Raw genomic sequence first — 24,221 nt, 5'->3', positions numbered from 1 at the left:
CGAGAGCGGCCTGTTGCGGAACAAATGTGATACAGGAAGGAGCACTGGCCAGGGAGTCAGGAACACTGGGTGTTTGACCAGCTCGCCTGCCTCGTGAAAACATTGAGTTTAAGATTTTTGTCAGGCTCCCCATGGCAGGTAATCATGATAGGGATGAGCCAGGAAACACATCAGCTGGAGAGGGTAGGGACTACGAGCAGATGAGGGAAGCAAATGGATGGCAAAATCTGTGCCTGTCTTGCCTTGAAGTGTTGAATCTCATCATTGGATGCAAGAATGTAAGCGGTGCAAAATTAATGTTTAAATCAACCTGTTTGATCAATAGGACTTGCAAAGCAAATAAAATGCAAAAGGTAAACCTAAACCTCGATCATCAAAATGAGCATTGCTTGTTTTCCTTTTTGTTTTCTTCTTTAATAAAAAGTATGAGAGGATAAACTAGGCAGCAGACATATGCTCATTTTGGAAGGATTAAAGTTTTTATAAGTTTAATTTGTAAGTCACAGAAATTTCATATTTCTATTAGTGAGTGTCAATGACAGCGAGCGACTTGAAAGATTTGATGCCCTTCAAAGACCACAGTTGTCTCCAGGGGAAACAGCAGGGCCTCATTATTATTTTACAAATTCTGCTGTGAAATCCAGAGGACGTCATTCAATTTCACCAAATTATGAAGGCAGTGGCATGACCAAACACCTGATCTTTGTATTGCTGTGTAATTTCGATGAAGCCTTTCAAACAATAGGACAAAAGCAATTAGTCGCAGAGAAACAATTTAGAAGTATGGCATTGGATTATTACCTGTTGTTCTTAGTTCTTTTAAAAGTATAATCATTTTTTAATGGCAGTTCGTTGCCAAAGAAATACACATGACAGAAAAAAAGAGAAGGTGTCAGAGATCGAAGTTTGTCTTTTTACAGTGAATTGTGGATGGTGCCAAAGAACCAGTCTTAGCGTTGGTTACCTTCTCATTGGGGTATAGAAGAAGTAGCTCCAGACTTTAGAATTTCCTAGACATAAAATGTAAAACACAAAAAACTGGGGGACTCCTGGGTGGCTCAGCGGTTTAGCGCCGCCTTTGGCCCAGGGTGTGATCCGGGGGTCCTGGGATCGAGTCCTTCATTGGGCTCCCTGTGGAGCCCCTCCCTGAGGGGCCTGCGTCTCCCTCTGCCTGTGTCTCTGCCTCTCTCTCTGTCTCTCATGAATAAAGAAATCTTTTAAATAACAACTGGGGAATATATTTAAGATGGCTAAACAAGGACATTAAAAGTACTCCTCTCCCAATATCATTGAATTCTTTTTATTGTGGTGAAATGTACATAACATAAAATTTGACATTTTAACCATTTTTACATATACAATTTCGTGATATTAATTTCTTTCACCATGTTGTGCAACCACCATCACTACCCCCTGCAATTTCCAAAACGTTTTCATCACTCTAATGAAAAAGTGAATTCCTTCTGACATTCCAAACTGGTAGGCAGAGACTTACTTGTCAGCTCCATGATGAGTCATTTGAGAAAACTGCACAAGGACTTAAAAATGAGTCCTTATTTTTGTGGTATTTGTTGTCACCTGGCAGGTTTGGATGTGTAAGACTCACACTGTGGAAGGTGTTAGGTTCCTGCGGGTAGACAGACTGGTGCTGGGGAGTTTCACCGGGGCCTGGGGGGCCACAGGCATTTTTGCTGCAAATCTTAAGCTGCATAAATAATTGGCCATAAGGCAATTTTGCCATAAAAGATAAGACAAAATGCAACAAAACAACTGGTTGCCCATTTGGTGTGATAGTTTCTTGGTTTCATCAGTGGGGGGGACAGTTGGGTTTCATTTCTCCACTCCTGCAATACTATCATTTTATGGTATATGGATCTTAACCTTCATTCAGTGGCACAGAATTTGAATACATGTTCCCCATAGAACTTTGGAATGTCTGTCAAGGGATACGTGACAATATGCCAAGAACAAACAACCATGTGGCAGGTTTTTACAATGCCATACAAAACTCAGTTACAGGGGCACCTGGGTGCCCCTGTAATTGAGTTAAGCAGCCGATTCTTGATTTTGACCCAGGTCATGATCCCAGGGTCCTGAGACTGAGCGTCTTATGGGGTTCCCTGCTCAGCAGGGAGTCTGCTCATGTACTATCTCTGTATATATAAAAAATATTTTTCTTAAAAAAAAGCTCCCTTACAAATATATATCCTAGTATTTGGAAACTGTTAAGTCTCTTAATGAAGGAAGAAATTTTATCAAAGGAAGAAAAAGTGAGATGCTGAACAAGGAGATGAACCAACACCAAAAAATAAAAATAAATAAAAAATATAAACCACCCCCCCATACACACACAAAGGCATAATACTATGAATGAAAGACTTTGAAGACAAGTGCTTAGGTGTAATCCAGAAAATAAAATCAGTTCTTTGCTTAGATTTGCAAAGAGTCTATGCACATCCTAAATATACTCAATTATTTTGTATTTTATAATAAAGTCTTTTTAATTTTGTCATTCATATTTCATGTTTCAGTATGTCCTTCTAAATAAATGTCCCTTTTTTAAAAGATTTATTTATCTGACACAGAGAAAGAGTGAGCGAGTGAGCAAACACAAGCAGAGGGAGAGGGAAAAGCAGACTCCGCACTGAGTAGGGAGCCCGATGACCTGAGCCAAAGGCAGACATTTAACTGACTGAGCCACCCAGGTGTCCCCAAATGAATGTTTCTTTTTAAAAATTTTTTGTGATTTTATCTTTTGTGGCACAATTGCCTTACTGCCAGTTATGCCATGAAAATGCAGCAAAAAATGCTTCTGGTGAAGACACTCATGATGAAAATACTGGATATGAGCCAAACCTGCTGGAGGATGAATGACCTAGATGAGTTTATATCCTTATGGCTTTGCTTACCCGAATCTTCTGAAAACGATGGCTCTGGGCCATGCCTTGTTAACATTGTTCCTCCAGCGTCAGTGTAGTGGCTGGCAATGCCACGAGTGTCTGTGAGTGACGTGGGCTGGTGTCGCTTGGAGCCTGAGCTAGCTATGAGAGGAGACATGGGTGCGGCTGCATTCACTTTCTATCATAATGTAGCTCTAAGATGAAAATATTTCATAGAAACAGTTGTATATACATATTAAAAACACAGTAAGCAGACACATAATTTAATTTGTTTCTCACTGTACCTTATGCCTCACGCTTGAGTAGAATACATAACTTAGGGAGAAATTAAGGAGCATCTTATTCATTCACCTTTAACTTTAAAAAAAAAAAGATTTTATTTATTTATTCATGAGGCACAGAGGGAGAGGCAGAGACACAGGCAGAGAGAGAAGCAGGCTCCGTGTAGGGAGCCTGATACGGGACTCGATCCCAGGACCCAAGGATCACGCCCTGAGCCCAAGGAAGACACTCAACCACTGAGCCACCCAGTTGGCCTGCACCTTTAACTTTGAATAGTTATTTTGCTTCCTTCAGACTGGAATGAACCTGGTTTGGGCCTGAAGCTGCTCATCAGGGCTCCAAAGGTCTCATTGTTTGGACATGATTCTGTTGTGTCCAGTCAGAAACTTCTGTGAGGGCTCTTTCCACTGTCCTAGCTGTCCCCCCTTCACCCCACCCAGCCTTCAGTGTCCTTTTGGAGGTCTGGTTGCCTTTAATGTTGCCCCTTTCCCATGTGTCCTTTCAGTAAGACCCACTGATTTGGGTTTGAGACCTCCTTGGATTTGTCTGTGGCCCACCTTTGCTCTCATCTGGAGTTTAAAGTCAGAGCTGAAGACACATAAGGGCGTGTGTGCCTCTTACCATTTGTATAAATTCAAAAGAAATAATTACATTTGCCTAAACTCTGGAAGAAAGGATTTAACGAGAAACACAAGAAACTAATAACTTCGGTAGCCTGTGGGAAGGTGAGGTGGATATCTGGGGGAGGAATCTTGAGAGATTTTCATTGTGTACGCTTACATGTTTAAGGCCTTTTGAACTGTGCAAGTATATCACCTACACTCACACTGCATAAAATAGTTGAGGGAATTTAATTGACAAATAAATAAACCCAAAGCTTTGACAAAAGTATCTCTGGAAGCAGGTAGCCTCAACCACAGTAGATTGTGGTGATCGCAGGATTATATTTTTGCAGACCTATGGCTCTGTCAATAAACATGTTATCTTCAAACATGTCTTCAAAGCATGCAAGTTTTACCTCATTTTCCCTAGTCTTTTAAAAAACCGTTGACCAAAGTGCTGATTGTTGTCTAGCTTTGACTATAAAGGAAGAATCCAGTGCTAAAAATATGGTAAGTGAAAACTGCTCTTCGCCGCAAAGCAATGGCTGCTGTTCCTCACCATCTGTGACCCTGCCTTTTGGACTCACTCCTCCCCGTACCGCCCCCAACCCCCTGCCAGGGGTCACCTTCTCTCTAACTATTGTATAATCTGTGCCCTGCTAGCTTCTCTCAATCTGCAGCTGAACCAAATTGCCTGGAACTGTGGCCCTTAAATGGCACGTGTCCTTTCTGTCAAGACCTGCATTATCTGATGTGATGGGCTATGGGGCCTTCGCTTAAATATTGACCATCCCCGTGTTCCTTCCTTGTCTTAGAGCTAAATTGATTCTGTAATGGGAAACAGCCTAACCCCAAATAGAGTATTGTTTTGAGGGATGCTTATCAGGAATGTGTATCATCTTATTGTCTTATCCAAGTTTCATAGTAAATAATAAGGGTAAATGTTAACATTGTTTTAGAGCCTAGAGGTACTATTGAAAAAAAAAAAAAGATTTTTTTTTTTTTTGAGACAGTGGAACTTTTTCTCCCTGCAGGATATCTTACACATAACTTTTCCACATAGATCTGATAAAAGGTGAACTTCTATGCTTGAAATGGGCATCAAGAACCTCCAGGTTGGGGATCTTTGGGTGGCTCAGCAGTTTAGCGCCTGCCTTTGACCTGGGGCATGATCCTGGAGTCCCAGGATCGAGTCCCACGTCGGGCTCCCTGCAGGGAGCCTGCTTCTCCCTCTGCCATGTCTCTGCCTCTCTCTCTCTGTGTCTCTCATGAATAAACAAATAAAATCTTAAAAAAAAAAAAAAAAGAACCTCCAGGTAGCTGTAGGAATCCATTTAACACTTTAAAAATCTTTTTTCTCAGAGGTAAACCTGAAGGAGCTATGCTAATATCCTGAACACTACTCTATCTCTTCTTCTTTTTTTTTCTAGTGGGAAAAAGTAAAGTGCGATGAGGGTGTTTAGCTGTGTCCACTGACCAAGTCCTTTGCGGGCTTTGTTTTCCCACATTCATGATTCTTTCATCTGTTTTTTGGATAGTCATGGTTTATTGGTTAAGCTTATGGACTCTCATACTGTGTTATTTAACCTTTCTGTGACTCAGTTTCCTCATGAGTAAAATGGAGTTAAGCCACCAGCTTCCTGGGTTTCCTGTGAGAGTTAAGTGAGATAATTTATTGAGAACTTAGCTTCGTGCCTGGCACACCGTGAGCGCCCCGGCTCTTACTGACCAACATTTACTGAGGTCCAAAGTGTGCCAGGTGTGCAAACTGGCTTCTTCTATCTTCGACCTTGGCTTCTTTCCTGTGCTCTTTCAGAAGATACTTCCTAGAAAGCATTGGTTCCTGAGAAATTCACATCTCGTCAACTTTCGATGATTCTTCTAATCAGTTCTTAACAGGAGTGCATTCAGGGCCACTACCTTGAAGCTTTTCCAAAAATCTCCCCAAATCTATATATAACCCAACTTTTCCCTGTCTCCTCAATTTCCCTGGAGGTTCTGGACAGCCTTCATCTGGGGGTAGGGATGGCATGTATTCATTTGTGTATGTTGCCCTGCCTTCCTCCTCTGACTCCTTAAGAACCACCATGGTGGCCAGGTTTCTCCAAGAAATAGAACAGTTCTGGGGTCACCTGGCTGCCTCGGTCGGTTAGGCATCTGCCTTCAACCATGTATCTTCACACGTGACACAAAAACCAGGCAAACTGCCTCACTTGATTTTTAAGACAGACCACTCACAAAGCAGCACAAGAAAGGCGCTGTGTAGAGCGCTAAAAGACAACAGAACTTAGGGGCACCTGGGTGGCTCAGTTGGTTAAGTGTCTGCCTTGGGCTCAGGTCATGATCTCCGGTCCTGGGCCCAAGCCCCACATCAGGCTCCCTGCTCAGTGAGGAGTCTGCCTCTCTGTCTCCCTCTGCCCCTTCGCCCATGGCTTGTGTGCTCACAATTGCTCTCTCATAATTCTCATAAGAATGGTTTCTTCATGGTCCAAGACCAAACTTTCTTTCACAGTGATTTGGCTTCTTCTGAGACAAGTTATATCAATTGAATGGAATAAAATGAGAGCCATCTTTGCCCACAGATTGACTCAACAGTCTCTAAGAAAAGGCTTAGATGGAAGCTATGTGGTTCCTGTTTGGTGTAGGAACATGAGAATCAGCGTTCCTGAGTCTGTACCTCAGCTTTCCACTTGTGACTTTCCACATATGACTAGGGGCAAGCTTTGAACCTCTCTCAACTTCAGTGGGGATAACCACCTTCATACAGGGCTGCAGTGGGGACTGAAGGAGATGACCTAGGTAGTGCATTTCCTCTTGTGCATCACACATGGTGGGTTTTTTTTAAAGATTTTATTTATTTATTGATGACAGAAACATGCAGAGAGAGAGGCAGAGACATAGGCAGAGGGAGAGCAGGCTCCATGCAGGGAGCCCGATGTGGGACTCTGGGATCACGCCCCGAGCCGAAGGCAAACGCTCAACCACTGAGCCACCCAGGCTTCCCCCACATAGTGATTTTAAATGTTATTAATATTATTGTCATTGCTAAGTCCAATATAACTCACCCAGAACTGGAGACAATCATAACTCACCCAGAACTGGAGACAATCTTATTTTTGTCAACCCAGGGTTATCTGCTCTGGTTAATTCCTTTCAGAATTTAAACTTTTCTGTGTTATCATAGATTTATGCATAAAGAAATAATATTTAATTCCTATCATTTTAGGCTGCAAAACCAAACTGGGTTATCCCAGTAATAGAGAGATTAAGAGGTACATTATAGGAAAATAAAATGAAAAATAAACTGAATATTTCACTAATATGGCAGATGGCATTCTTAATATAAACACACTTTCTAAGATTTTAATTGTAATACAGATTTCTTTCAAAGGGTACGGGGAAACCAAGACATTAGCATGAATCATTCTTCTTCATTTGGCTGTAATTAACCACATACTCTTTAATTATTGGAAATGTGTCTTTATGTGGTCAAGGGCTAGAGCTCAAATCTACTTGTCTCCACTCAGACCACTTCCACTCTGTGGTGGGATGTAAGGTCAAGTTATCCATAATTTGCAGAAAAGACATTGTTGGCTTTATACACTGGTATGCTTAGTGTCTTCGCTTAGTATGCAAGGCATCGAGATAATACTGTCACAAAGTCAGTCCTGGAGGCAAAGGGGATCTTTTGCTTCTTTACTTAATAAACGACGTAAATTGATAACCTATCATGTGTCAAGTATTAAATTGAGTGGTGCAACAAATGAAAGGTAAATGGAACACAAATACCCAGGTGGGCAAGGCTGAGGGAAGTGATGGGAGCACCACGGTGCTGAGAACAACAGGAGTAGAACGGACCATGCCTTGCTGTGCACACATGCTCCACTCTGAAGGGGAGCGAGGTACTGGTTCCCGCTGATGTTGTCCAATGAGAATGCAGGTTGAAAACCAGTAGGCCTTTGGACTTTTCAAAAGATACCAGAAATGCAGATTTTCATGCAAATGTCTTGTATTTTTAAATGCTTGCAATTAATTTAGATTAAAAAAATACACGAGAAAAAATAAGCGTGTGGCCTCTGCATCCTCTTTTCACCTTACATGTTGGTGCTGAGGGTCTCTAAAGCAGACCCGGCCAGCTCTTTATCTCTACCTGCATTTCCTCCATCTCCAGGTGTTCTCGGCTGGTCCATGATAAAAATAGCACTTTGTGCTGATGATTCCATAGCTTTCTAGCAGTGTACTTTTCCCTGAGCACCAAGTAAGTACATACAACTACCTGCGGGGCATATATCGGATGCCGAAGACGCAACTTGAGTCCCTCTTTCCCTGCCCAAACCTGTCCTTCAATTTATTTATGCCTCAACTGTCCATTCATTTGTTTGTTTAAGGCAAAATCTAGAAGGTGTGTTTGATAATTCTTTCTCTTAATCTCTATATCTAATCTATCATTAAGTGTTGCCTCTCTAACTCCCCCCGCCCCCAATTGGTTCATCTCCATCTATCTCTACCACCCATCTCCACTGCTAGCATCCTGGTTTGCACCACTATGATTTCTCGCCTATGCTACCTCAACACCCTCCTAACGAACTCACCTTTACTTGGCACACCATAATCCAGTATTTGTAAATCATATTACATCACTTTCCTGCTCAAAACCTTTAACCATTTTTAAATGCTTTTAGAATAAAATCTGACCTCCGTACCCTAGACGGAATATAAAGTGCTATGGTCTCGCTCTTGCCTACTCTTCCAATCATCTTAAACTACTCTCTTCAGTGAGGCTGCAGTCCCTCCAGCTTCTTTCCAGCTTGAAAACACCATGTTTACTCCCATCTCAGAGAATTTACATTGCTCACTCTTTCTACCTGTAGAGCTCTGTCCCTGGCTTTTGATGCAACTGGTTCCTGCTTACTATTTAGATCTCAACTCACAGAACCCCTCCTGACTCCCCTCTAAAGCGATTCATCCCACAGGCCCATGGGATATATTTATTGTCGATGAGTTCATTTGTTTTTCACTTATTTAATTACATAGGCAGACCAATATTAAATACATAGAAGAAAAGAGGCTAAAGTTTAAGAAGCTTGTTTTGAAGCAGTGTTGATCTTAATATATTGTGGGAAGTCTATAAAAATAAGATATTCTGTTTACATGAAAACAAACTCAGTGAAGTACAGTATTAACCAGCTAATCAGCGTTTTCAGTATTTTCAGCTATATAAGACCCTTTGTTAATGATTGTGTGATAAAAGACAAAGCATTGAAATAATCATCTGCAGATTTTGGAGATTTAAAGCCTGTCAGCATAATTTATGACGCTTTTCAAGAGAAAGTAAGAATTACTCATAACCCACAGTACACTAGAAAACTTTAAAATTTACCTCTCTACTCTTAAAGAAAGCAAAAACAAAAACAAAAAAAGACCCTTGTGTGAAAATATTAATTATTTTTTCCTAGCAACATTATTAGCCACAGATAACCATAAATCCATAGTGAAAAATATGTAACTAAGAACATAAGAAATTTACATAATGCCTATTGTGACTTACAAAGAAGCCTACCTGTCTTTAACTGCCACATCTCTTGTTCACCTGTGCTTTCACTACCACTCAGTAACTCTGAGCCAAATACACAAACATCATTCCCAATGCTTTCTAGGAACAAGCGAAAGCAAGCACCATTACAGATAGAATCATCTAGAACTGGGAATCTCCTCACTTCAAGAACATGTTTTTGGAGGCCTGAGTGGCTCAATCAGTTAAGTGTCTGCCTTCGGCTCAGGTCATGATCCCAGAGTCCTGGGATTGAGTCCTGCATTGGGCTTCCTGCCCCTACCATGCTCATGCGCTCACTCGCGCGTTCTCTCTCTCTCTCTCTCTCTCTTTCTCTCTCTCACACACACACACACATACACACTCACACAAATAGGTAAACAAAAATTTTTTAAAAAGAATACGTTTTCAATGGTTTTCTTATTTTTATTTTTTTTAATTTTTATTTATTTATTTATTTATGATAGTCACAGAGAGAGAGAGAGAGAGGCAGAGACGCAGGCAGAGGGAGAAGCAGGCTTCATGCACCGGGAGCCCGATGTGGGATTCGATCCCGGGTCTCCAGGATCACGCCCTGGGCCAAAGGCAGGCGCCAAACTGCTGCGCCACCCAGGGATCCCCCTTGTTGATTTCTAATGTGATGGACTATGGACTTTCTGCGTTTTTATCTGTAGTGTCCCTGTCCCTTTTGAGTGGACAGTGTTTGGAAAAGATAGAGATAATTCTTGTTTAACTTAAGTTGTTCAATACACTTCACAGAATGATCAGTAAGTGTGTGAAAACATATTGCTCCTAAGTGAAATGCGATAATCTGAGTGAGCACTGAAGTAACCAACTTGTGTAATTAAAACAAGATGAAAATGGCTAGTATTTATATTGACTACTTGATAATCATTTTTGAGGGCACACATGTTTAGTGCTGCTATAACATACACAAACTGTTTTTGAAGAAATTTTATTGAACTTTTAGATTTCTTATGCTTTTGATGTCTTTGTTTTGAAATAAAATATTTCTGTAACAAAGATTTATCCCCCCTAGTTATTATCACCTTGCTAATCTCTTAGTTGAATATTTTTTTTAACATCTTAGCACTTCGGTAGATTTTTCTATTCCAAAAGAGTTTCCTAACACAGTAATTTTCCACTTTATGTTTAAAAAAGGAGCCCAAGCAATAAAGAAATCTTAATCTATTTTTTCTTTGATATCTAGTAAAGTCAGAGAAACACAGCATGTTGAAATTACTTTAACACTAAGCCATTAAGCTGTAAGTCAGTGCTTTAGCTGAGTCAACATTTGTTCTTGCAAAGTTGCAACCAGAAGGGAAGGCTTCTCTATTTAATGGATTTTCTGGGTACTTGGGAAAGTTTCCAAATAATTATTGGCTTCTTGTGTGATTTGCGCATTTCAGCACCCAGAATGGAACAGAGATAGCAATGGCTGGTAGTGTGAATTTGTCGTTAACCTGAAGAAATTATGAAATGTAGATTTTTATACCTGGAAATACCCTAAAATGTGTTGCTTTAATATGCTTTATTAGAATAGCATAGAATCAGCATTCTAGGTTACTCAGTAACAAGTCTAGAAATATTCTTAAGATGCATTTTATGAGTTTATATATTAAGTGATAAAAAGCATCAGTGAATATGGATACAAAGTTCAAAATAGTAAGAGTTTTTTTAAAAATAGCTAATTACTCTTTTCTCTGTATTTCCACTTCTGTTTAATACTTATTTTATTCCTTCCTGTTACCTTTTGTTGCCCTGAAACCCTTGTTATTAAGCTCACTGAGGAGATGATCTGTCCTTCCTCAGAAAATAACTCAGTACTTTGCATGAAAGAGGCTAATGTTTATTAAGTGACTGCCAATTTTCTCAAAAGGACACACAAATCCAGAGAAGACTAGAACAGGGCTAGCAGATGCAGGTTGGTAAGAAAATATATACATATTTCTGAATCCAGATCAGATAATTTATGGAAATTATATATTAATTTATAATCATTTCATTCCTTGCCTTTTCTATTTATAACCATTGTGTATGCATGTATATGTGTTTAACTATACACGGGTGTGTGTCTAGTATAGCAACTATGTAGTTGAAGAAGGGTACTGACATGTTTGACTTATATCCTTAAAGAAACTACTTTTTCGAATGCTTCTGTTTAAATAAAATGACAGATGACGCTGTCTTCTCTCTGTAGCATTCCATGGTTTTCCATCAGTTATCATAGTCTGTAGTTCCATATTCATAGTAATGTCTGTCTTTCACTAGATTAAAAGCTGCATGAAGACAAAGACCATGTGTTTTGTTCATCATTCCATCCCCAATACCTAATGGAGTAGATGTTTGCTATGGACTGAATGTTTGTATCCCTTGAAAATGCCTATGTTGAATAGTGATCTCCATGTAACGGTTTTTAGAGGTAGAGCTGTTGGTACGTGATTACATCATGAGGGTGGAGCCCTCGTGAATGGGATTAGTGCCCTTATAAAATGGACTCAGGAGGGGTCCCTTGTTCTTTTCCATTATGTGAGTTCACAGAGAAAAGACAGCCAGCCATTTGTGAACCAGGAAGCTAGCTCTCATCAGACACCAAATCTGTCAGTGCTCTGATTCTGAACTTCTTAGCCTCCAGAACTGTGAGAAATAAATTTGTGTTGTTTATAAGCCATCCCAGTCTATGGTACTGTATTTTTTTAAATTATTTATTTATTTACTTATTCATGAGAGATACACACACACACAGAGAGAGAGAGAGAGAGAGAGGCAGAGACACAGAGGGAGAAGCAGGCTCTACGCAGGGACCCCGATGTGGGACTCGATCCTGGGTCTCCGGGATCACATCCCGGGCTGAAGGCAGGTGCTAAACCGCTGAGCCACCCGGGCTGCCCTATGGTACTGTATTATAGCAGCCCAAATAAGTGTATATATGTATGGGTGTAGTATATGAGTATTTTTATGCACGTATTTATATGCCTATATATACATTTCCTTTTTGGGAGGACTCATTTATTATATTCTTATGGTGATATTCTTAGTTTGATCAAATGATAAGCCTGTGTTTAATGTATTTAGTTCTTATTATCATATTTAGTTTTATGGCCTGTCATAAACTAGTAGATTTTAGGTCATCTAATACTCATGACGCTGCTAATTTTTATAATTTTATGATTAAATTAGCTGATATTTTATAGCCAATAATTTCTAGATAGAATTATTATTAATGTATATGTTTATCTAAATGCAATTTGGAAAATATAATTGATATTTGTGAATTTTGCATTTGTGACAAGTAGCATTACTCTGCCTCAGAAATACAAAAATGAATTAATTTAACTTTTCAAAATAGACTCAGAGTCCAAATGAGTTTTAAGTGGAAGAGAGAAAATTAAGCTGGAGTAACACTTATCTAGTTCTCACATGAAACTTTGGCTCTGTGGATGGTTTGCGATCATACATTATTAAATTCATTCCATCCTCTTTGATCCACTCTGCACCACCAGGTCACAACTCTGCAGATATTACATAAGGAACAGGATAGCATCACAGTGGCCAATTGTAAATCCAATACTTTGCAAAGCTCCACGCACACATTAGGAAGATTGCCGCCTCCTGCCCTGGGTAGACTCTCATGGAGCGTAAGATGCTGTGTGCAATGTGGGAGCCATGCATTGAGACCAAATCAAATTTGCTACCAAACTCATAATCCTCTTCCTCATCTGATACCTGTCATTCCATGAACTAAAAAGACATCTCTGAGCTTTGGAAAGACTAACTAGGACTGATTAGGAAAAGTATCTGGATTTTGGTCCTGGATTTATTTAACAAACATGTATTGATTACCTACTAGGTGCCAGGTAGTGGTTTAGTTGACTGGGATACATCACACAAAGATCCCTACCTACCTTCGTGGAGCTGATGGACACGTGTGGCAGAGATGGATGCAATTACATAAAAATAAGTAGACAACTAGTGCTATAGAGAAAAGGAAAGGAAGCTATGAGAGAGTTCAGGATGCCAGAGGAGGCCCAGAATGCAGTTGACAGGGAAAGTTCATCAAGAAATTGGGAAATGATCCCAGATTTGAAGAAGGGGAGGGGATTAGCTAAGGGAAACTTCCCCTCATCCGCCATGCAACCTGGGACAAGCAACATAAAAGCTGTGAGTCTTGATTTCCTCATTTGTACAATGAGATATTGATCTAGATGATCTACACTAGTTCTTTTAAGTTTTTAAATTCCATACACTGTGATTTAACTTATGCCAACATTAAAGAATGGAAGCAGTCATATAGTTAATGTTCATTAAGCCCACACAATGTGTCATGTGTTGCTGAATGCTGAGGATGCCACAGGATTTCAGGAATTCTCATTATGATAGTAGTAATTTGGGAGCACCTCATTACACTCATTTATTTTTCAGCCAACACATTAAGCACCTACTATGTGCCAAGCACTACTCTACAGTTGAGGTGTTCCAAAGCTCACAATGTGATGAGGCAAGGGAGGCATGTTAGCAAAAAGAACACATGTTAACCTGGAACAGAGCAGTTGTTTGGGACACACACCAGATGGAGGGGCCAGTCTCACTGAGTGGGAGTGTCCACTTCCCGCAGGGGTTCCAGTTAGACATTATTTTTTTTCCTCTTATTATTCTTTAAAAAAATTTAGAGTAGCTTATCTGTGTTCAGCTTAAATATTACTTAAGTTTGGAAAGCTTCAGTTTCCACAAAGAGAGTAAAAATGATCAGATGATGTTTAATACTACTGAGGAAATCTTAAATTGTGAAATTCATATAACACCTGGTACTCACCACAAGTGCCCTCCTAAATCCCCATCACTCATTTCACTCCCCCCACCAAGTCCATAAAATTAAGTTCCCATGAAGGTTAGGAGGTAATAACCATAATAGCAACTATTATCTATTGGGAGTTTACTGTGTGCCAGGCTCAGTACCAGACATTTCCCATGTATTATCTAATTTAATTCTCAAAGCTCTATAGAATCTGTGATTATGGCCAGTTTTCTAGATGTGGTAACTGAGACTTGAAGAGATTAAGTAAATTGTCCACGGTCTAAAGCCAGTAGGGCTAAAACTCTTGAACTTGCCATCAGAAGACCTTTCTTGAACATCAGGTTATAGAAAGTGCTGGCTCTCTGACCTGGATTAGGTTTAAGCACTTACATCTTCAGTGTAACTGTAGCTACTTTGCTTTTCACATTTGTTAATGGGCAAGTGGTCATAACATTTCTCTGCTGTCTTAAGACTTGTATTTTTAAAAGTATATTCATCATTCTGAACTTCTATTGAAAGTAATTGAAGTAATTGAAAGTCTACACAGAGAGTTTTTGGACCTAATCCAAAGATTTTAAAAATTGTGCTTCTGTGTGATTTGGTATCCCACACAAAATTCTTCCTAATGATCTCAAGTTTCAAAGGATTTTGAAGTTGTTTAGGCATCTTATGAAATGAGGAATATGGTCCATTAGTTCCGAGTGTTATGGAGAAGGCATTAACAAAAGCTATTTCTTCCCATAGAATTGAGGAAATTACCCTCCCTTTCGTTGAGGACAGTATATGATATACAAATGAATATCTTGACTATGCATTTTCAGCGGACTTCATGGAAAGTGGAATTTGCTTTCTCATGTAACCAAACTGATTCAACAAAAAAATTAAAGGGAATGAATCGTGCAATTTTATTTAAAGCTGTGTTTCTCCCCATGGGAAGTTGGGAGAGTTTCCATCCTGAGAAAATACCTTTCACTGGAAACACTTTGCACGGGGGTCTGCACTTGCTATTTTTTTTTCCATGGTAATCTGACTTTTTTTTTTTTAAACCCACATTGTTTTTTGGTGCCTATATCTCTATGGAAGCTTGGAAGCTTCCACAACAAAACTGGGAGGAAACCTTCAGAAAAATAACTAAACTCTTACGCGTGAGATTTAACTATGTATTAAAGCATTGAGTGTCTTTACCATGGCGGCCAAGGAGAATTCAAGGATGATGTGCATTATTCCTCTGGTATTATTTAGGCCTGGAGAACTTAGAGTGCAGAAATAAAATGGGAGACAGTAAAGGTGTTTTGGTAGTAACACGAATTTTGAACAATTTTTTATTGCTGAGAGAAGCTCATACTGCTTATCAGTCCAATTCAGGAATTTGAGATTTAGATTACTAATTTAATCTTCTGACTAAAATTAATATACAATTTTATGAGGATTTCAGGTCCTTTAAATTCCTTCCAGGCCGAGTTTGATAAATAACAGTTTTAAATGTGAGAAAATAATATAGTATTTCAGTAAGTAGTAAAGATTGTCTGCTTTAATGATTATCTACTATGCACTATGGTTCATTTTTCTGTTGTAAAAGACAACTGAAAGTACGGCAGGCCCCTTGGAAGTGTTTCTCTGAATGACTGAAGATTTTGAAAGCTCAATCTGAATACAATCATAAAGAAAAAAAACTTTTTATTGAATAAAAATAACGATAATGGATATTTAGAACAATTTTCAAATAAATTCCAACCTGAAATTATTGGACAGAGCATTATAATCCTGTCCCAAATCACATTTCAGTATCAACTTCCCCAAGCAAGGGCCTTGTAGTTTTATTACTTGAAAGCTGTGAGTAACTTTCTAAGAATATGGATTTACAATTAAAATGAAGTGGACTATCACGTCACTTAAAAAAAAAATGGGTAGTGTATGCACATGACCTGGATGATTCTGATCACTTGTGTCAGAAATTCCTTTGCACTAAATCTCAGCAGAGTATATAGGGTTGGAAAGGCTGGAGCAACAGAAGTTCTCCTCACTGAGAGAACTTGAGCCTGACTGATAGACTCCCCAGGATTATTTTAAAAACAGTATTTTCATACTCTGGGTCCAATTTAGACTAAATGCTTTGTACATAGTTAATAATGTAACAGGAATTTAATAATTACTTGAAACCACAGCTAAAATTCATTTTACATAGGATTTAAAACTGCTATTGTTAATGACTAGATATTACTATTTTGGCTGAATGGAGTTCTGTGATTGCATGTGAAAAGATGTTATCCCTCATCAAGAAATCTTTATGTGTAAATGCTGTAGTCTTTGGGAGACAGCGCTGAGTCTACTATACACATTTAAAGAAACAGCTGAGTCAGCAACTTGCATAGTAAAATTTATGATTATATAATTCCTTTTCACAGTCCAACATTGGAAAACATAAAGCTGTGGGAAGCAAAGAGAACTGAAACTGAAACATTTAGAGATGTCTAAAATAGCCAGACATTGTCAAATTCAGAATTCTATTTGTGTAGACTTAATATATGCAGGAAAATACTTCTAGCCAGACTTACACTATCATTTGACCTTCATAAACCATACTTTCCAACAGTGGATGCAGTTTTCTGAGTCTATGCTTTTGACCTTGAAGATGTAACTTAATGTTTTACATCTCATGGCAAACTTATAATGCCTCTGGTCCCTGGACTGAGTTCATCTAAAATTAATATCACCATATGTTTAAGCCGTTAAGGTCTATAATTCTTATTTTAATTATTCAGCATTCAAGGGCAAAGAGAGATGCTACAGCTCCTTTAAAACTCTCTTTTTCTTATTGCATAAGTCTCTTAGCTTTCTTAATGCAGGATGTCCCTCATCTGAAGCTGGAACTGAGGAAACAGCTGCATTGTACTGCAGCCTCAAATCTTCCACAGCTCTCAGGCTTAGGATTCAGCTGAGCTGAAAAGAAATATGCAGGAGCAATATATTGGTCTATGGGAACTAAAGCTTTACCAGAGGAGATTGTCTTAAGGTGAGTTACTCTCTCCTGAACCTTAGCTTGTCCGACTTTCATTTTCACATTGTTTTTCCTAATGATTAGTCTAACAGAATGACCTTATATCATGAAGTTTTACTTCCTATGTCTCTCTCCTTTCACTTGCATTTAAATGAACTTTATGCCCTCCATCCTACTTCGAAGATAGCAACTGTCCTAAAAAGCCTTGAACAATGCCAATCACCCCCCTGCAGTTGGACATTCTTAAGCCATTCCGCTTTAATTGTCCTCAATTCTTAACCCTACCCGATGCAATAGCATTCAAAAGCCAGAGAGCATGTTCACCAGTTAACAGAAAGGAAAAGAAAAAGTCAATGCAGCAGAGCAAAAATTCAGAAACACCAACCAAAGCATCCCAACTCCAAGTAACTTGAAATTAATTTGACTTTCATAAGAGAAACTGGGGTTTCCTACCTTGGATGTGAATAACTCTGTCATAATTTAGAGTATAGTTGTCGGAATGATGATCAGCCCAGCAGATTGAAATCAGCACCAGAAGAAGTAGACTCTTCATCTTTATAACCCAGAGAATCTTCTTCACTGTGAGAGCATCACATACAAAGAGGCTTGTGAGTGAGATTTGGAACCCTTTGGAGTGTTGCACTGCACTACTTATTACCGCCTTATCATCATAGAATGGGTCTGTAAAAATATTTAACCCAATCTGTTCAGAAAGTTACTGTAGTAGCTGTCTTTGGGAGCTGATGACTGCAGCTTTGAACAATTCCAGTTTCCCTCATGTAGCCAGAGTCCAAATAGTGTTTAACTCTATCTTTGCAGAATTGTAAATCCAGAAATTCACATCAGTATAGTTTTGATATAAAGAGTTATGGTTAGTTACAAAAAGATGTGGCAATGATATCAAAAGGCTTTACAAATATTTAAATCCCTGAATTTGAAGTATTATTTAACAAAGCAACAATTTGATATATCTGTATATGAGGAACACCCGGTATCCTTAGGAACTGAATCTTAAACCAGGGCAAATGAAGAATATTCACAATGAAAGTTGACATCATCATTCAGTTTACATGTGGCTTCCTAAGCAGGTTAGATTTGCTTGTTCTGGATAAAAAAGAAGACCAAAAAAAAAAAAAAAAAAAAAAAAGAAAAAGAAAAAAAGTCCCTGGCTAAGCCAAAGCAGCACATTTATTTACAGATTCACTTACCATCTTAAACATTGCTTGGGTCGATGGTGAATTGTTGAAAATTGTGGACAAACTGGGTTAGAGTTGTGCCTGCTACCACTGCAGTCATCCTAATTGATTTTTCATTCATTTCTACCTAAAATGCTGACGCACCAACTTGGAGTGCCAGGTAGGGGCTCTGCAGTCAGCAGAGAGACAGCTGCAAGGGACGTCCCTGCAGCCTCCCCGGGCCGGTTAGGCCGACGAAGAGCTGAACTGTACAGCGAAGCACAGCTCTGGTCCTAAGTGAGAGAGGCAGAGCCATCACCTGGCTGGCCGTCCTTGCAAGACCAATTTGATAAAAGGGGACACCCTTCCCCCCCCCCCCAACTTTGTCATCTGAAGGACTGAAAAGTGACTCTAGTGATGCGAACCTTAGGACCTTGGCAGTACCTGCCAGGCAAGCATTTCAGGGTAGCTTCTCTGTTTTAATGTGAAAGCTGAGGCACATATTAACAAGGGCTTTCTTTTTCTCCCATGCACAGAGCAACCTTAACAACACTTGGCTATTTTTAAAACTGAAATTGCACAGTACTGGCTCCTCACACTAATTTGTTTTTTCCAGGAAAGCCTGACTCCCTGGAATACTTATTAAAGAGCCCCGAGTCTGTTCCTGGAGGTGCTTGCGGGCCAGCCTTGACTCCTGAGCCTGATGAGGACAGGAGTCACAGGCATCCCTCGCCTCTCCTGGGACAGAGCCGCCTCCCCGTTCTCCCTCCCAGAGCTTGGCATCGCTGGGATGCCTGTGGCTTCAGTCTTTCTTGTTAGTGTTACTCCTTTTCCTTCTCTTCCTTATGTCACAGAAAGACAGTAGATGAGCAAATTAAGAAACTTAGTTTTCCAGGAAGCTGAGAGGGTCACCTTCAAAATTCTACTTGATTTGCTAAATCCTATTCTCTGAAGTGCACTTGCTTGTTCCTCTGAGGGTTTGGGGGGAAATGTTGATTTTTTTTTTGAAACTACTGACTTTTGTCCATAAAACTATTACTAACAAATATTACCAGTTTTCAGCCCAGAATTGCACTGTGGGTAAGTAAACATGACAGAGGGGATCTTTTGGGATTTGGAATGTAATTGAAGCAATTAGATACACAAACATAAAACAATGGGCAAACCAGCTCAAGAGGTACAGTGGGCTCTCTGCTTGCCCCAGGAATCAAAGGAGAGGGAAATGTGGGAGAGATTGTGAAGAAAGCATGCAATTTCAGCACTGAAAGAAAGGAAGAATTCTAAGAGATCAGATGACCAGAGGTGGAGAATTTGCTATATTAATTTTGCCATTTGTGTGGTCATTTACAGCATAATTTATAAACACATGTGCACATATGCCCACTGTGAGAATTGTACATCCTACCCTTACAGTCATCCTGATTTTTATTCACTTTTACCTAAAATATAATATGCACAAATTTAGATATCTCCTTTAGTTCCATACCATGGTATTAAAAATCCTATCAGTAAGTGTTCATCCCATTGAATTAACATAGTAATTGTCCAAGGACTCCGTTTTTTTAAAAGATTTTAAAAATTTATTTATTTTTTATAAATTTATTTTTTATTGGTGTTCAATTTGCCAACATATAGAATAACACCCAGTGCTCATCCCATCAAGTGCCCACTTCAGTGCCCATCACCCAGTCACCCCCACCCCCCGCCCACCTCCCCTCCCACCACCCCTAGTTCGTTTCCCAGAGTTAGGAGTCTCTCATGTTCTGTCTCCCTTTCTGATATTTCCCATTCATTTTTTCTCCTTTCCCCTTTATTCCCTTTCACTATTTTTTATATTCCCCAAATGAATGAGACCATATAATGTTTGTCTTTCTCCGATTGACTTATTTCACTCAGCATAATACCCTCCAGTTCCATCCACATCGAAGCAAATGGTGGGTATTTGTCATTTCTAATGGCTGAGGAATATTCCATTGTATACATAGACCACATCTTCATTACCCATTCATCTTTCGATGGACACCGAGGCTCCTTCCACAGTTTGGCTATTGTGGACATTGCTGCTACAAACATCGGGGTGCAGGTGTCCCGGCGTTTCATTGCATCTGTATCTTTGGGGTAAATCCCCAACAGTGCAATTGCTGGGTCGTAGGGCAGGTCTATTTTTAACTCTTTGAGGAACCTCCACACAGTTTTCCAGAGTGGCTGCACCAGTTCACATTAATTCATGAGAGAGGCAGAGACAGGCTGAGGGAGAAGCAGGCTCCCTGTGGGGAGCCCGATGTGGGACTTATCCCAGGACCCTGGGATCACAACCAGAGCCCAAGGCAGAGGCTCAACCGCTGAGCTACCCAGGTGCCCTCCAAGGACTCAGTTTTTAAATGCAAACATCTCCGGTGGGGTAGGGAAATAAATAATAATACTAACAGCAATTCCTTTTAACCGAATGTCTACTCTTTGTCAAGTGCTGTGCTAAGCATGTGCCTACAATGGCTCATGCTTCTTGAGACCATGAGGCCAAAAACTTCCATTTTTCCTGCTATAGGTACCTTGCTGCAGATCATCTATCTAGTGAGCAGTAAATGCTTTCAAGCAAAAGCAACGCCTACTTTAATTTGCGCTTATTTTTCTGAAAGTGAAACTTAATTTGTTCTTTGTTTACTTGCCTTGTTTATTTAGACTAAATTTGAACCTACTCTGATCTTAAAACCTTAACTTGTGTCATATGCAAATATATACACTTTTTCCCCCCAAGACTTACATGTGAGAATTCACATGGCACTTTCTTACCATGACTGTGTCCTGCCTCATTTCTACTTATGTACTATACCATCTAGTGCCATGAACACTGCCTTGGTGGCTCACGTGTGCATGCTCACACACACGCACACACACACACACACACACACACACACACTCCATCATCGTCATCATCATCATCATCATCCTCAATTTAAAAATGATATTGCACACTTCCAGTGATTTGTGATTAGAACAGAGGAGCACATCAGGGAATACTTTCAAGCACCCCACACTGGCATCAGTGCGGTCCAGGTAGGAGAGGGTGGGACTTCTTTTTGTGCCCTTGGCAGCATAACAACTGTCTTACCCAAAGAGGTGGAATTAGGAACACAAACTTCCAAGGACTCCGTCTTCATGTGTTTAAGCAAACAGCAATACCACAGGAGGTGCCACACCCGGATGGAGGTCCCTGAGGACAAAGGGGTGGGCCCTGGGCCAGAGGTGTGCTGGTAGGTCCTCAGTGAATGATGCTTCAGGCATAGCAGGGGGTCACATGAGTGAGTGAATTGAATCCTGCTTATTTGCATTTTGTAACAGCATTTTCTCTGGGTAACCAGCTACCTTAGGTAAAAAATTTTAGTTTTTGATATGAGTAAAATTTGGGAAATGTGGGGGACTTTTATGTGACCAGTGATTATCAGCTTTCAACAAGCACACAGTTCAACTGCAATGCACACATGGGTGATCTTTTTTTACAGCCTAGAAGCCTTGCTGTGTTATGCCACAGCCAGCTTCTAGAGGAGCTTGTGTTGAAAGGTCCTTGTTCTTGGACAAAGACCTATGACAGGACTGTAATATTACAGTTCTGCTGTGGTGATAATTAAACCACGATTCAGAAGCAAGATACAGTTTGATACAGTAAAAGTATCAAATAGTTGTAAAAGTCTAATAGTTGGGTAGAAATAAAGATACACTGATCCCAAGAATCTAATACCAAAGTGGCCAATTGCTATTCCTTAAACACCTACTATGTTGAGTGTTAGAATGGTAGCTACATTTGTGAGCATGAGGTGATGTATAGACTTGTCAAATCGCAACACTGTACACCTGAAGCTAATGTGACACTGTCAACCAGAATTTTAAAAAATAATAAAAAATAAAATTACTGTATTAGTGGAAAAATGAGCCAACTGGAAGGCACTGCATGCTGTTTTCTGTGCCTTGAGAGCTATGCCACATATTTCCTGAACAACTACTGCATGCGAGGCACTGCCCCTTGGAGCTTCACACATTTAATTACTATTTCTCAAAACAACCCATTGAAGCAGTATGCTATTATACACATTTCACAGTTCCAGAAGCAGAGTCAGAGTGGTGGAGTCCCAAGCATGCAAAGCAAGGTGCCGGGAACCTGGGCCATCTGATCCCAGAGTTTGCAGCCGCTGTCACCATCCATGGGGTCCTGTGGGCCCTGAGGAATGCCATCAGCTGTCCTAGCTGGTTCCCTCAAGTCTCTTACAGTTCACACTAGTTGGAATGCTGTCTCTCATCCCCTCCTCACTGGGTTACAGGAGTAGCGCTTATCACAGCCCTTGTGGCACAAGACACGTCTGATTCCAATGTCTCAAAGTCTTTCCTCACTGTGTGCCCAGGACCCAGGACTTCCCTGTGCCAAGAGGAAGAATGAATGGAAAACTGGACCCGGGAAATACAGCTACAAACATGAAAGCAACCAAGACCGAGGACAGTTTAGCACTTTCAAGACTTCCATGTACCATTATATGGAAGATGGTAAGAGTTCATTTTTTCCCTCCGTGGACCACATAATGAAATAAACCAGGTTTCAATTTAGCACTTGAAATTTAGTTTAAAAAATTATAAGGACCAATGTAAAGGTTGCTAAAGACTGAATTAGGATCCCATTTAACAGAATTACTTTGAAATAAACAATCTTTCCCTCGTTGGGTTCTTTTGTGTCTGATGTAGTTATAGGCAGAAGAGGGTTCATGATCAGTGTTTCTTAAAAATTGGCCATCAGTGCAGTGAAATGAAAACAAAAATACAAAAGAAAGGAAGGAAAGAAGAGGGACTGCAGATGTGTACTTCTTTATTAGATTACCTGAATTCATTTTTAAAATTTGGGTATTTTTGAAATAACTTTTTAAAAATCTTTTCTTTTTAAATCTTTTTTTGCTGTTAGAATGGCCTTTATTTCATGGAATTAAAAATTGTAGGTTTCTCAAATTATATATTTTTTCATGTTTAGCGTTTTAAAAAAAATGACAACCTTATGCTGGCTTCTCAGTTGCTTTGCTGTTGTCGCTTGGCTTTGTTTTCTGCTTTGACTCTCTAGGTATGTGCAATCCAGAAGCCAGACCTCTGACCTAAATGATAGCTAAATAATTCAGACTAACAGTGCATTTGCATTGTTAGTTTGTGGAGGGACAATTGCTTCTTTACCTAAACCCCAGGATTTATTGCACACCATGGGGTAATGCAGAACTGATTAGAATATACTCAGTGCTCAAGAGAGAAGCCATAACTGGAAAAAAATCTTTGTTCAATGATACAACTCCCCTCCGGGAGTGAGTCTATATAAACTTCAAATGAAAGAGTATTTTTCCCTATCATCTTGAATTGTTCTATGAAAGCACAAGCTCCCGAAGAAGCTAAAGAGCATTTTTGATGCCCTGAATTAGAGGGTTGGCCATGGTCCCTTTCTAGTCTGGTCAAGGGCAAGCTATTGCTTCCTAGGATCCTCATGACTCTCAGAATAATCTGCATCTTAAAATTTATGAGTTATTTCTTTTTCTTTTCTTTCTCTGTATTTTGAAATCACCTACTTCCTTTCCATTTTTCCTCTATATTGTCCGTCATTGTTTTATCTTTTTTCATTTTTCTTCTCTCTCTCTCTATTTCTCCATTTATTGTGTATGGATCTTACCCAACCTCTATATTCTTCTCTCCACTATTCTCTTCTTCCTATATCTTTTTATATTTATCACATTATTTGACATCTGACACAATCATATGATTTACCATCCAAACCAGGGCATGGAGTGAAGAGGAGAACTATTTCTAGCTAGATGGAGAGCCAGTGGCATGTACATTGGAGCTCTCCTAGGCAGATGGGGAGATGCAGTGTGAGTGTAAAGGAGGAAAGGGAGAATTTAGTG

General features: G+C 39.7%; 1 protein-coding gene across 3 annotated transcripts in view; it reads right to left on the bottom strand.

Annotated features, from left to right (window-relative positions):
* The window catches only part of HAPLN1 (hyaluronan and proteoglycan link protein 1), a 77,004-nt gene that overhangs the window by 15,996 nt on the left and 36,787 nt on the right, over positions 1 to 24,221 (bottom strand). For 2 of the 3 annotated variants that reach the window (XM_072736865.1, XM_025992935.2), the window contains exon 2: positions 17,582 to 17,707. In XM_072736865.1, the coding sequence (XP_072592966.1) occupies positions 17,582 to 17,681 (100 nt within the window). In that variant the 5' untranslated portion in view covers positions 17,682 to 17,707. Of the gene's footprint in view, positions 1 to 17,581; positions 17,708 to 18,336; positions 18,832 to 24,221 lie in introns of those variants that run through there. The other variant, XM_072736864.1, reaches the window with a different exon arrangement.

This window comes from Vulpes vulpes, chromosome 14, assembly GCF_048418805.1.
Source record: "Vulpes vulpes isolate BD-2025 chromosome 14, VulVul3, whole genome shotgun sequence".
Taxonomy (NCBI): domain Eukaryota; kingdom Metazoa; phylum Chordata; class Mammalia; order Carnivora; family Canidae; genus Vulpes; species Vulpes vulpes.
Note: the sequence above shows the minus strand (reverse complement) of the source record. Positions and strands in the feature narration are given on the sequence as shown.